General features: G+C 41.5%; 1 protein-coding gene across 3 annotated transcripts in view; it reads right to left on the reverse strand.

Moving 5' to 3' along the window:
* The window catches only part of PDE7A (phosphodiesterase 7A), a 78147-nt gene extending 69890 nt beyond the window's left edge, over positions 1 to 8257 (reverse strand). For all 3 annotated transcript variants that reach the window (XM_033079160.2, XM_033079144.2, XM_033079136.2), the window contains exon 1: positions 8079 to 8257. In XM_033079160.2, coding sequence (XP_032935051.1) covers positions 8079 to 8216 — 138 coding nt within the window. In that variant the 5' untranslated portion in view covers positions 8217 to 8257. The remainder of the gene's footprint in view (positions 1 to 8078) is intronic.
* Positions 8258 to 13370: the final 5113 nt, after the last annotated feature.

The raw sequence follows: 13370 nt of genomic DNA on the forward strand, positions 1-13370 counted from the left end.
TCATAATAAACAAGAGCATCTAAAAAACCTGACCTTGACTGTACAGACATTTATTATTTAGCAGTTTCACACTATGTCTGAAGCTATAAAAAACTACAGATTTTTCTTTGCCCAACACCAGAAAAAGCTCAATTATTGCAGCTGAAGTCTAAAATTCCACAGGTAATAATCATGGAAATTTAAGTGTTACAGGCTTTTTGAAAACTGGTTACAGTACTTTACCATTGCAAAAGAAAAGACAAGGCACTACTGATGCCTAAGATACACATCCCTTCCACATATACACATTTCAGGAGATTATTGTGGCACCTGAACTTTACTGGAAAGTTTAAGAAAATGGAAGTGCAAGTTCATGCCTGACTAAACATGAAACCTCCTCCTCCTTAGCATGCCATCAACTACAGCATCAATATATGGGATGTATTAGCTATAAACACAAAGCAAGAAATAACACAGGCCAGTGACACTCCTGCCACAACAGCTACGGTTTCTACACCACCAGACTATGCTATTCAAAGTATTTTTTTGAAAGTGTTAACTTTTTCTGATCTAGGTATAACTGAGTCCCTCAGGAAATTACTTGCTTGCTATCATCCCAACACCACATGTACCTCCATTCTTAAGACAATTAAGAACCATCACATCAGACAGAAACTTCACACAAAGTTTCTAAATGCTTTCTGTTCCAAGGTTGATCCACCTACTGAAGACTCAGAGTTCCCATTGTAGTTTTTTCCCTCACAGCCTTGGAATAGGTTTCTGTATATTTTCCTTTGGTTTTCTTTACTCCATGGGATAGAATTGACCCACTGCCCTAGAGGGGGCAACAGGCTGCATTTCACATGTATTAAATATCCAGTTTTATTAGTCAGAGTAGCCGCCAGCTATGTCTGTCATGGGGGAAGAAACAGGAAAAAAATCCCTGTGACTGGTAAAGGAAACAGTGCCTTTCTTTCCATGCATCTCATCTGGAAGAAAGGAAGGAAGAAATAGTAAGACATTCTACCAATCCAGACCTTTCTTTATTATTCTCATTGCTGCATACTCTTTCTGATGCTCATGCAGACCGAGAAAGAAGGCCTACTGCAAATCTTGGCTCCTTCACAACTTCAGCTACGAGCTGAGAAAAGAATTCACCCTCTACCTTGCAATAAAAAGCAGACTCCAGGAATCTCTAATTATAATTATTGTGGGAGTGTGGTCAGGAAGATAATAAATCAGATTGCCATATCAAAGGTGTACAAAGAGGGGGGAAGTGGGAGGAAAACCAGAGTAAGGTTTCTGTAACAGAAGGAAAAAATTCTCAGGGTATGGAAGGGAGGAGGGCAGGGAAGGCAAGATAACAGCCACAAATTTATTTTCAACCAGAAAGAAAACAAAATATTTGGCTACAAACTCCTTACAATACAGCCAGGATGCAAACATACAAATAAACAACACTCCAACTAACCCCTAAATCTAGTTTCCCAGAACTGCATTTTTATAATAAGATATTTTGTCTTTGGCAGGCTGCCTTGTTGGATTACACAGGGTGCTTATTTACACTGCAGTTACTTGTTAATGACATAATCAGAACAAACTGAAGAAAACTTCAAATCTGATGAAACTCAAACTTTTTCAAGGTTTCCTGTGAGGATTCCGTGCATAACTGTGAACTAGAACTTAAGAGGTCTTTGTTCAATTCCTGGTCCCAGACACATGCTTCTTGTAAGACCCTACATGCATGTGCATGCCCACACCATGCATTTGTGTTTGCTTATATAAGACTTTTTTCAAGCAGAACTGAACATTTCATTCAACTGTGAATGCACACAAAAGCTTATTTGCACTAAATGTTTTATGTAGTATGATTACTGAGATCAGATTCAAATTTTCAGCATGTCTACCTTCATGCCTTCATTTACAAAGAAAAGACATTCTAGTAGAACACACCACATTTCCTTCAATCATAAGATACATGAATTTGCATCTCAGACACACAACTGTAGAAATTCACATGACAAATACTGACACGTGTTAACAAATTTACACAGTAAAGGACAACCAAGCTACTCTGGTTTCATGTTTCTGGGAGAAAAAAAAAAAAAAACCTACCAAACTAATTTGAGTTGTCGAATTACTCATTACTCCCATGCAGGTGCAGTGAGTGAAAGTGAATACAACAGGTTTAGTCCAATCCAAAAGGTGTTTAATATATGTGAACCATAACCTGGCCTGACTTGGAAATTTAGTCATGAATCTGAGATCTTTGATGCAAGAAAATTACTGAGTAGATGTAGAAATCTACAATTTTAGCAGAAAACCAGTGAAAAGTTGCAGATACCGAGTGATGAGGGAAACACAAGAAAACAAGAAGCCAACCATCCTTGACAAGCAAGAACTGTTCTAAAAAATCATCACTCTATTGCAGCATTTTTTCCACTGTAGGCTTTTCAGAAAATGAAAGAACTGAAGAAATAAAGATTCACAATGCAGATGTCCTCAGCATTGTTTTCCACACGCCAAAACTGTAGAACAGTGAGAAAAACTACATTATTTGTATGATATGTTATTAACTCAAAACCAAGTTTATTGAATGAGAATTCACCAAGTTTGGACACTGTTGCTTTTCTCAAGCAACCTAGAAAAAGAAACTTACCTAGCAAATAGAAATTTTTTTTCAGGAAAGCTGCTGAAACAGACACCCACAGAAAACGCTTCGAATTCCAAAAACCTGCATTTGCATGCTATTACTGCATAATTAGTTCATATAGAATATTGAATATTCATATACTAATGCTGGTTTCTTGTAAAATTGTTTTATGGTTAAAATTCAATATTTCCCAACTTGGGCACATAGCTATAATCTCTCTTTTCAAATCAACTTCTCTTTAAAGATAGCATCTAAAAATTGAGGTTCATACAAAGCACAAAACATAGCATTACACAATTTGGACAAAGAAGAATTGACTTTTGGTGACTTAAGACAATCTAATTAATGGGGACTTTAAACTATTATTCTGTTTAGATCTTACATAGACAATTACAGGCCATGAAATAAGCTGCTATGACCTTTTTGCTGAATGATGTACCAACATTGCTTTACACTAGAACATATGAAAAAGTTAATTGGTCATAAAACTCAGGGCATTTTAAAAATGAACTGCCACATAAAATTACTGTACTGTATGAAAGCCTCAATCAGAACTTGTCTGTGCTGTGTGTAGAGTCAGCGTCAGTCTCTCCCTCTCATATGAATAGATGCAATCTCAGCAACCAGACACAATAAATACAAGATGAAGGGAATGGCAAGCATAGCAGCAACACAGAATTAATTCCAGAGGCTAGGAATCACAACAGGAAAATTATTTCATTATTTTAACTCGTTAATTATTCATGCAGTAGAGATACGGGAAATGGCAGAAGAAATCTAATGAAAGAGTCAGCAATTGAGAAGCACTGACGAAGAGGATTAAGAAAGGTATAGAAGAAAAGTTATGAAAAACTGGATGAGAAAAGAAAGGGGTTTAGGGCAAGGTTTTGCATTGAGTAGTAGGGCCAATCTAACACATTCCTTCTGCTTCTCCACTGCTTGTTATTCCTGGTCTAGCACTGTGGTGTGCTGCTTCCTCCTTACTAACAGTCACAATCATTTATGAAACTGTACTATGAGTCAGCCAAGGCTGAAAAATAACCTGATCAAAAAGAAAAAAAGAAAGAAAAAAAGAAGTTGACACCACTAAGAGGAAGACGCAGGAGTAGAAATGAGCAGCTGCAAGGAAAAAATAGGTCATGCCAACACTTCCCTCAGCAAAAAGGTGCAACCATGGGATTAAAGACCAGTGTCTATGTCCAGACCATATAAATACACCTCTCAACTGCATCTTTTAACTTACCATGCTACATGCACAGCAAAACATGTTTGGATCACATCAGGTGACAGTGACAAGAAGAAATACACAGCAAAAGGTGACCTAAGCACTTTGCTAATGCTGGGAAAGAGGAAGTATACACCTTTCGCTGAAGAATGAACCGATGCAGTATATTTCCAGGTGTTCTTAGCGACTTTTTTCCCCCCACTTCATGCTCCAAGTCAAATCTAGGACTCCATATGTGTGATCTACAATCTATTGTTCAGGTATGAGAGTCACAGTCTGACACTGCAATGCTTAAAGGCATGAAATGGAGATGCCATGAAGAAGGATCTTGAACTGGGCTATCAAATACCAGGTCGCAGGACACGGTACTGCCTGGTACGCAGTAGTACTTGGTACTTCAGGTGGAGATGGTGCCTACATTTCTGAGATTCAAATGGAGTCTTCTATTATTTGCTCCATTCCTTCATTGTGCAATTTCATCACTAGGAAGCATTTTTATCATCATCAGTTTCAATCATTTGAAGACAGATAGGCTAAAGCCAGATTTTTACTTCTATTTAGACACTGCTACTAGATACCATTGATGCCATTTTTGGAGGAACTGAAGATGCTGCACAACCAGTTGCAAAGTAGAGAGATGGAAACGAGTCAAAAATAGCAGGTTAGGCCAAAGTTTTCTTACTCATTTGCGATATGTTTATGTCAATTCAACATGGGGTGAGGGGGAGTGCAACACAGGACAATCTAAAAGTAGCTCACAGTCATGTTTGTGAAGTGGTTTTCATTATAAACCCTTATTCATAAAAATGCAGACTAAGAATTTTTACACTAAGTACAGAAACTTTTTTACTGCTATTAACAACCCAAGTTAAAAACTAGCTGAGGCAATAAATCAAAAATTGTTCTCTGAAATCTCAGCTTTAATTTGAAAAACATAATTTTGCAATATATGGAATGAACACCCTGAATGTATGATCCAAGGTACTAGTTAACATCCACCTGATCTCACAGTGAACCTAAATTCAAATCTCATCAGTGTGAAATGTCCTGGTAATTTCAACACTTATACATTCAAACATCCTTAAAACAGTTTTTAACACTAGCACTTAAAATTGCTTCATATTTAAAGATGATTATTAACTGAAACGTTTGTATATACCCATACAACAGCAGCTTTTCACCTGACTGGACTTGAATAATAAATACCACTAATGTTATCTTTATTATTTTTGTTACCTCTACATGTAACCTTTATTATTTTTGTTGCAAAAACTTGAAAATTAGCAATAGTTAAGACTATAGGATAAAAATTCATACATAAAAGAATATTACAAAGAAAAAGGAATAAGCCTTTCTCTGCATTTACTGGGTATAGTAAAAGGTGCAAACCACCACAAGGAAGACTTTAATTTCAGTATTAAGAAATATTTTTTTTATGACAAGAACAGTTAAGAACTCTTAAGAACAGCTGACTAGTGAGATTACATAATTTCTATTATTTAAAGCTTTTATGGCTTTCAAAAGCCTAGTGGTACCATCTTTTCCTTTAAATCAGTTCAGACAAACTTCTATAAGCCTGTTTTATTCAGTGATGGCAGGAAGCTACCAAGTTTCCTGCTTGTGTTAGTTTTCTGCTGTCTTAGTGAACTGAATGAGCAAACACCTGACAAGCATCAGAGATGGCATAGAGGAAGCAGTAATAACACGTGCCCAATGTCAGGGCTTTTAACCTTCAGCAATAATGAGTTATGTCAACTCACTGCATCTCATAATACCATATCTGAAAAAACAGATTAAGCAAATAGATTAGACAAACATCTGCCAATAATGCTGTAAGTACGATTTATCCTTCCTGGGGCTGAGAGGAATAGACCAGAATCCTCGAGGTCATTTCCAGCACCACTTTATTTCAGCTCTAAAAAAGCAACATATGGCCCATTTTGAGCCCATGCAGAGAAACTTCAACAAAATTGAAATTCTGCTTAATAAATTAAGGGATAAATATTTGCCTGCTTAGGACTTTACAATTAAATGTTATGTCTAATGTAGCGTGCATCTATCTCATGTATGTTTCCTACGTCAAATGCCTTCTTGCAGAAAGGATAAGCCTAAAACATCTTACCACTCAATCATGTCACTTTTAATCTATAAGTGGGAATGTAATTTTCAAGACCTTACATTTTTCAAGAAAATCTGCTAAATGCATATTAGTTGTAAAAAAAGGCTGGCTGTACATACCAGCTCCTTGGGTACACATCTCCAGTGTTACTGCTATTGCTCAAAGCTAGCTGGAGCAGAAGACTGAAAATGAAAAACTGCTAAGGGTTCAGATCTCTTTGGACAGGAATGAAATTGGAATATCTTACAAGAGATTTTTAAGGTAAAGTTAAATTTAGGAGTTACACAGAATTACTAATCTCACTGGTGATGCTTCTTTGTCCGTCATTTACACCAACCTGTGACTGCAGATCTGGTAGACCTATTTACATCCTATTGTTTGCAGGAGACTTCAGGGAAAGAGGGGAAAAAAGGTAAAGCTGCACTCTAATCAGATGTCTGATAACAGCAAAGGCTCCCTCACTTAAATATCCTAATTCTTTTTTATTAATGCATAAACTTAGTTATTTGTTGGTTTATGCAGATAAAATGCTACTTGGTCAAGCACACACAGTTTTCTTTTTCACAAGCTATTCAAGTACCTCTTCTTGGAACTCACTAATGTACCTGCAGCATATTGGTCAGAAAATAAGGAATCCATTGAGAAGCTTGAAAGCTAGAGAAAAAAACACTTTAAATGTCAACACCAAATCTAATTTGGTAAGCTAGTGTACACTTCATGCATCACCTGTTCTGGAGACCACAAAGAAAGGAATACAACGTATCACCATGACCATTTTGCCTATCCTTTTCAGAAAACCAGGAATGGTTCAAACAAGGGAGACTCTTATCTGCACAGAACAAAGCGTGCTACATTAGGTTGGACTTTCAAGGCAACTTATACATATGGAAAAGTCACCATCACCAAGCACAGCTCAGAACAAACAGTACAAATGGAAAATATCCTAACCCGGTTGCTACATGGAAAATTAATTTGCCATAAAACCAAAGTTTTTGTCAATTATTACCTTTATACTCAGGGAAGGAAGCATTGTCAACATATGTTCATCTTCATTTGCTTGCTAATAATTATTTCCACATGCATTCAAGTTCCTGATCATTAACAGAGGATTTTGTTGATTTTTCCTGTCCAAACATACATGTGCTTAATGCTCACACACACACAGAACTCCCTCCACTGCTACCAAACAGGGGACAAAGCCAAAAGCGACTAGCAGCTCTGTACTTTCTACAAAGACGTATATGTAGCACAAAAAGCCATGAAAAAAAAGCAAAATAACTTAATAAGATATACCAAAAATGTACAGAACAAAAAATTACCATTACACATGCTAAGACATCATCTTTTGTAAGGACAACATACTTCATAGTACTCAAACAGATCTTTCAATCTCGACATAGGAAATCCCTCGAAGCCAAAACGGGCTAACTCCCCACCAAAACATATGCTTTCCACCATAATTCCAGATTTTCTCCAGAGACTTCCGCCAGAATAGAATTTTATCACTGGGTGCTGGGAAACCATACTAACGCACATCCAGAAATTTAGGGCAGTGTTCGTTAAGAAAAACCTGCCTTTTGTCCTGATAGTTATAATGACCTTTTTCACAGTGTTTCCAACACGATTAGATGAAACAAAATACAGTACAGTTCACACTGTGACTGATGTAATATGGGCTGGGAACAATACCGTGGAAACGAAAAAGCCAAGGATCTTTGTCTCCTTCTAGACGAATTGCCAAGCCTCAATAGTTGGAGGGAGAAAAAGCAGAGCATCCCAAATAAAACACTGCAGTGCATGTTCACCATTTCAGCAAAGTCGCTGCAGCTTTTGGCAACCCCATAGGAAATTTAGACCCTTTAAAGAAAGCCCATGCTAATAAAACACCTAAAAACCAGCCCTAATTTAAAAATTACAGGAGCAACAAATAACCCACTGGCTGTGGAAATAAACCCCACGGAGTTCACCGTTCGCATTGCAAGCGATGCTAAAGAGATAAACTCGGCAATAACTAGTCATAAAAATATTAAATGCTGCATCTTCTCGCCGCCGGTATTCGGGGGCAGGCGGACAAGGACGGCGGGCCCAGCGGCTGTGCCTACCTGCGAGAGCTGCCGGGGGTTGGGGCAGCCGAAGAGCGCGGAGCTGGAGCTGAAGCTGATGGCCCCTCTGCGGCTGAGGACGTGCTGCGGCACCGGCCTGTCCAGCGGCAGCACGGGCAGCTGGTAACATACTTCCATTGACGAAGCCTCGGTGCGCCGGCCCGCCGCGGGGCAGCGGCCTCGCCCGCCGCACCTGCCCGCGCAGGGCTCGCCGCAGCGGGGAAGGACCGGCGGCGAAGCCCCGCGGGGGCCCGGCGCCTCCTCGCCGCCCCCGCGCCCCCCGGGGGGCCGGGCCGGGCCGCGCCGGGCCCCGCGCCTTTGTGCTTCGCCGCCGCCAAAGCCCGGCGGGAGCCGCCGGCGGGAGCGAGGGGGAGGCGGCGGAGCGGGACGACTCTGTCAGCGCCCGGGGCGGCGAGTCCCGGCCCGCAGCCCGCGGCCGCCGCCGCTCCCTCCCTCAGGCGCGCTGCCGCCGGCGGGAGCCGCTGTCAGCCCCGCTGCCCGGCGCCGCGCATGGAGGGCCGGGGGCCGCGCTGGGGGAGACACGCGCCGCGCTCGCCCCTATTGTCCGGCACAGCCGGGAGCGGGAGGAGGAGGAGGAGGAGCAGGCGCCGCTCTGCCGAGGGGAAGGGGCCGGGCCGCCAGAGAGGGGACCCGGGGAGGAGGAGGAGGAGGGGGAGGAGGAGGAGAACGGAGCGAAGGAGGAGGAGGAGGAGGAGGAGGGATGGCGCCTCCGCCCCGCCCGCGCGCGGCGGCCCGGCTGGAGGAGCAGGCACGAGCCCGGCGGACCGTGCGTGGGTCGCGCGGCTGGCGACACGCGCAGAGCGGCGTCATAACGTCACCGCTGCCCACACTCTCCCCGTCCGCGCGCACCAGGCAGGGGCGGCTCGGCGGGCCCCGCGCGCCGCGCGCATGCGCCCTGCCCCCTCCCCCTCGCGCCTTCGCAGGGGCGGGGGGCGGCACCGCCCTCCTTCCCTCCCTCCGCTCCTCTCCGAGTCGCAGAGCCGCGGAACCGAGGAGGCTGAGGGGGGCCTGGGCGGTCATCGAGTCCAACCTGTGACCAGACACCACCATGTCAACTAGACCGTAGCGTGAAGTCCAGGCTTTCCTTAAACACTTCCAAGGACGGTGACTTCACCGCCTCCCTGGTCAGCCCTTTCCAGTATCTAGTCCCCTTTCTGTGAAGAAATTCTTCCTGATGTTCAACCTGAACTTCCTATGATGCTTCTTAAGACTATGTTCTCTCATCCTCTCGCTGGTTGTCTGGGGGAGGAGGCCGACTCCCACCTGGCTACAACCTTATTTGAGGGAGCTGTTAAGAACTACAATGTCACCCCTGAGGCTCCTCTCCCAGGGGGCTAAACACCCCAGCTATGTCAGCTGCTCCTCCTAAGATCAGTGCTCCAGACTTTTCAGCCACTCCATTGCCCCTCTCTGGACTTGCTCTAGTGCCCCAATATCCTTCCTAAACTGAGGGGCCCAAAACTGGACACAGTAGCCAAGGTGCAGCACTCTGGGGTGAGAGCCAAGGGGTCCTGGAACCCCTGGGCCAGACAGGTGCTAAGTGGGGGTTTGAGCAGCTCTGTGTCATAGCATGTCATCCCCAAGGGAATGGGGTAAGGTTGTGTCAGGAGAGGTTTAGGTGAGGTACTGGAAATGGCTCTCTTCACCCAAAGGGTGGTTGGGCACTGGAACAGGCACCCCAGGAAGTGGCCACAGCCCCAGCCTGGTGGTTCAAGAAGTGTTTGGACAGTGCTCTCAGCCACCTGGTGACTCTTGCAGAGGGACAGGATTTGGACTATGAGGATCCCTTCCAACTCAGGATATTCTGTGTTCACCAGCCCTCAGTTCTCCATTCCCCATTCCCCACCCCACAGGCTGTGCCCTGACACTGGGGGAGCAGCACTGAGGGGGCTGTGGTGTCACCGTGGCCAGATCTGGATTGTCTGGCTGCTCTTGTAGGCACCGTTCAGTACAGCCTGGCCTTGAACACTCAGCTTAGGCAGCTGCTTGAAAATCAAACATGGAAAGATAGTTTTGTTTCAAAATGCGTCATTCATCAAATGCAATGCACTGGGGAGCTTGTATTTGCGTTTGAACCCTTATAGTTCATTTTTAGAGTGGAGAGAGGTGGGATTTTTGGCAAGACAAAGAGTTAAAACCATGTAATTTTTGTTAATGTAAAAAATTAGTTTCCTGCAAACCACAAAATTCCAGGAATTGCCCTTTAAGGGAGGAAAGGAATAATTCATGATGTGATCTACTTATCCATAGCTATGTACATCACATTAGCTGGGACACTTAGAAATAAACTTTACTGATTTTTTTTTTTTTAGGACTAAGCTTCCCTTTGTCTCTTTGCAACTGCTTTTTTTCTTTCCCATCCTTTCTCTCTTTTATTTCTCCATCATTTAAAAAAATCCTAAATGTAGCATGATAGGTAAGGGAACATTGATGATATGAAGTGCCTGTACCCACTTAAAAATCAGATTTTGCAAAATTATTCATATGATTTAATTTTGCATAATACATTGTTCTTCTCACTGCTTGCTTACTGCCAGAAAGGTTTAGATTTCACATGATGGTGGTTATTTATAGGCAATGACACAGCTTTGGAGGAACCCATTTGGAAAGAATAGGTGGTTTGTATGGAGGATTTTTCATCTATTTGAACTAGTTCTAGAAGCAAGTAGTTTTATAGATGTGGACTGATGGCCCATTTCACCTTGAGTTGTGAACTTAACAAATGCACCTCATTCTTTTGCAGAACTGTAATCCCACTCCCACCTTGTCTCATGGATAGCCAAAAGAACATATGGACACATAAGGAGGACACTGGATCAACTACCATGTCTTAAGAGCTTTTTTCAGCTGTTTTTCCTCTTTTTAAAAAAATAAACGTCTCACAAGCATTCTCAATATGATTTTATCATGCATGTATGCGATAATTCAAGTTATAATAAACGCATGGTAGTTCAAGGTAAAATAACATTCTCAGCTTTTTTTTTCCCCAGTAATTAAGACATGTCAGGTTTTCTTCTGCATTCTTTGACAGTTTACTCATATTTAGCCTGGTTACATTAAATCAGCAGTGCATTTGAGTTACTGATAGAACCCCAGCAGCTGGTGTCAGGATTTCCCTCTCCCCATAATTTTTCAAATTTTTTTTCTACTAGTAATTAATTTGTTTTCTCTACTCAGATAGGATGTATTTTTATTCTAGTTGATCTGAAATTAAATTAATAAAAATACATCATATTTTTAGGGGGAAAAAAGTATATTCTTATTTGCACAATATAAGTAATGTCTATTTCAGTCCTATATGGTCAAACTATAAGTGAAGATTATTGGTAGTGTGGTTTATGGTTCCTGTCAGCTCTGCATACTTTCCATCTGATTATTTGAAATTATTTGAAATGTCCTTATTTAAGGACACTTTGTCTGAGACAGTATAGCTTTAAATAACATAACCAGTATTGTCCTTCAGATTATCTTTGATCTCTAATTAGTGTTACATAAACACCTTATTATGTAGTAAGCATAAGTTTTCCAGGCAGTGACTGTTTCCATAAGTGTGATATTCTCAGGACACAATCTGCTGGTTTTTAATAGATACGAAAGTTATGAATATTAGCCCAATGTTGATTTCTTGAGTGAATTTACATGGAAGACTCCTAGAGAATCATAGAATGGTTTGGGTTGGAAGGGACCCTAAACATCATCTAGTTCTAAACCCCAATCTTACTTTAGGATGACAGACAAAGCCTTAAAATTATGAGGTAAGTCACATATTTTCAGCCTAAATATGTTTGTTGCAAAAAGAATGCATATTCTGTGACTTACCTCCTGCCAGTTCTGTCTGTTGTCTTCACTTGCCACACTCTAAGAGCTTGTAGAAAAGGAAAAAGGATTTTATTGATTTTTGTCAGAGGTATAACAACACCAAAGTGTTTATTCAGAGCATTTTGTTTGAATTAAATTTCAACCATGGAGTTATTTGAGTATGATGGTGGTGCATGTCTTAAATGTATCATAGGATATCATGAGGTGTCATATTTCAGCCATGTAAACCCTGTGTCTTGTGAATTCTTTATCATGGCAGATGCAGCTATTAATTAGAATATTCAAATTTAGGGAGCATTAATAATGTTTCAGTGTTTCTTTTCAATTTGTGGTTAATGTCTTTTACACATCATTATTTTCAGGGTGCTGGCTGTCTAGCGAGAAGGAGCATTACTGATGGCCAGATTTATCACAAAGAACAGCACTTGTGAAACTGGAGAGATGGAAGATCACAAAATCAGAGTTAGTTTAGTTTCCTGGTTACAGTGAAAAGAAGATTAAATCACACAGGTACTCTAGCAAGACATTCTGCAGGGTTATCTGCATGGCGCTGAGTGCCTCTCTGGGACACACCCAGCTAACACTGCCAGAACTGAACAGTCTGAACAGGAGAGGATGCTTTTCCCATGTTCTCTGTACAAAATGGAAAATAGGGATCCTCAAAGGCATAATGTGCTTGTACTTTGAAAACATCCTAAGAACAGAGTACAGGTACATGATCAAAACAAGCATAAGACAACTTTTCTTCCTACCTGAAGGTGTTATGTGGTCTAAAAATCAGGGTTATTCTGTAGTAAAAAATCTCTTCATTTGTTACATCCCAGTAACTTCATTTTTAGACATTGTTTTTGGCATCTCTTTGGCACGTGCCCAGATAGTCCTTTTTTTTTTAATCAGAGTTATTGTCTGAATGAAAACTGTATATTTCCGTAGGAATTTCAGACATCTGGCAGCTCAGTTGAAATGTCCTCTCCCTGTTTGGTGTGTCCCTTCCGTCTGCCTTGCCCTGGGTCTGCATTGGGCTTCTTTGAATTGTTGGGCAATACAACAATCTTGTCTCCTCTTTGTTTTGACATCCCCTGTACCCTGGATGTTTTCTGCAGAACTTTGCATCATCCCCTCAGTGTGTTCATTCTTCCTGAGTGCAATAACTTGCACTTACTTTCACTTGAGTGTATTATGATTTCCTCAACCCATTTTTTTGGTCAAGATTGAATACTAGTCCCATCCTTCAATATACTCCAGACTTTCTTGGCTCTCTGTCATCTGCAGTTTTAAAGCATGCTCACAAAACAGCTCAGCAGTAAAAATTCCATGAATGAGACCTGGAAGAGATCTGAAGAATGGTATTTAGTGTATTCTGTCAACTCATGCTAAGTCCTCTGGGAATGTTTTACAGTCATTTTTTGCGCCCATATTGCAGTAGCTTTATCTTTTCCATGGCCCAGGTTC

This window comes from Catharus ustulatus, chromosome 1 (assembly GCF_009819885.2).
Source record: "Catharus ustulatus isolate bCatUst1 chromosome 1, bCatUst1.pri.v2, whole genome shotgun sequence".
Taxonomy (NCBI): Eukaryota; Metazoa; Chordata; class Aves; order Passeriformes; family Turdidae; genus Catharus; species Catharus ustulatus.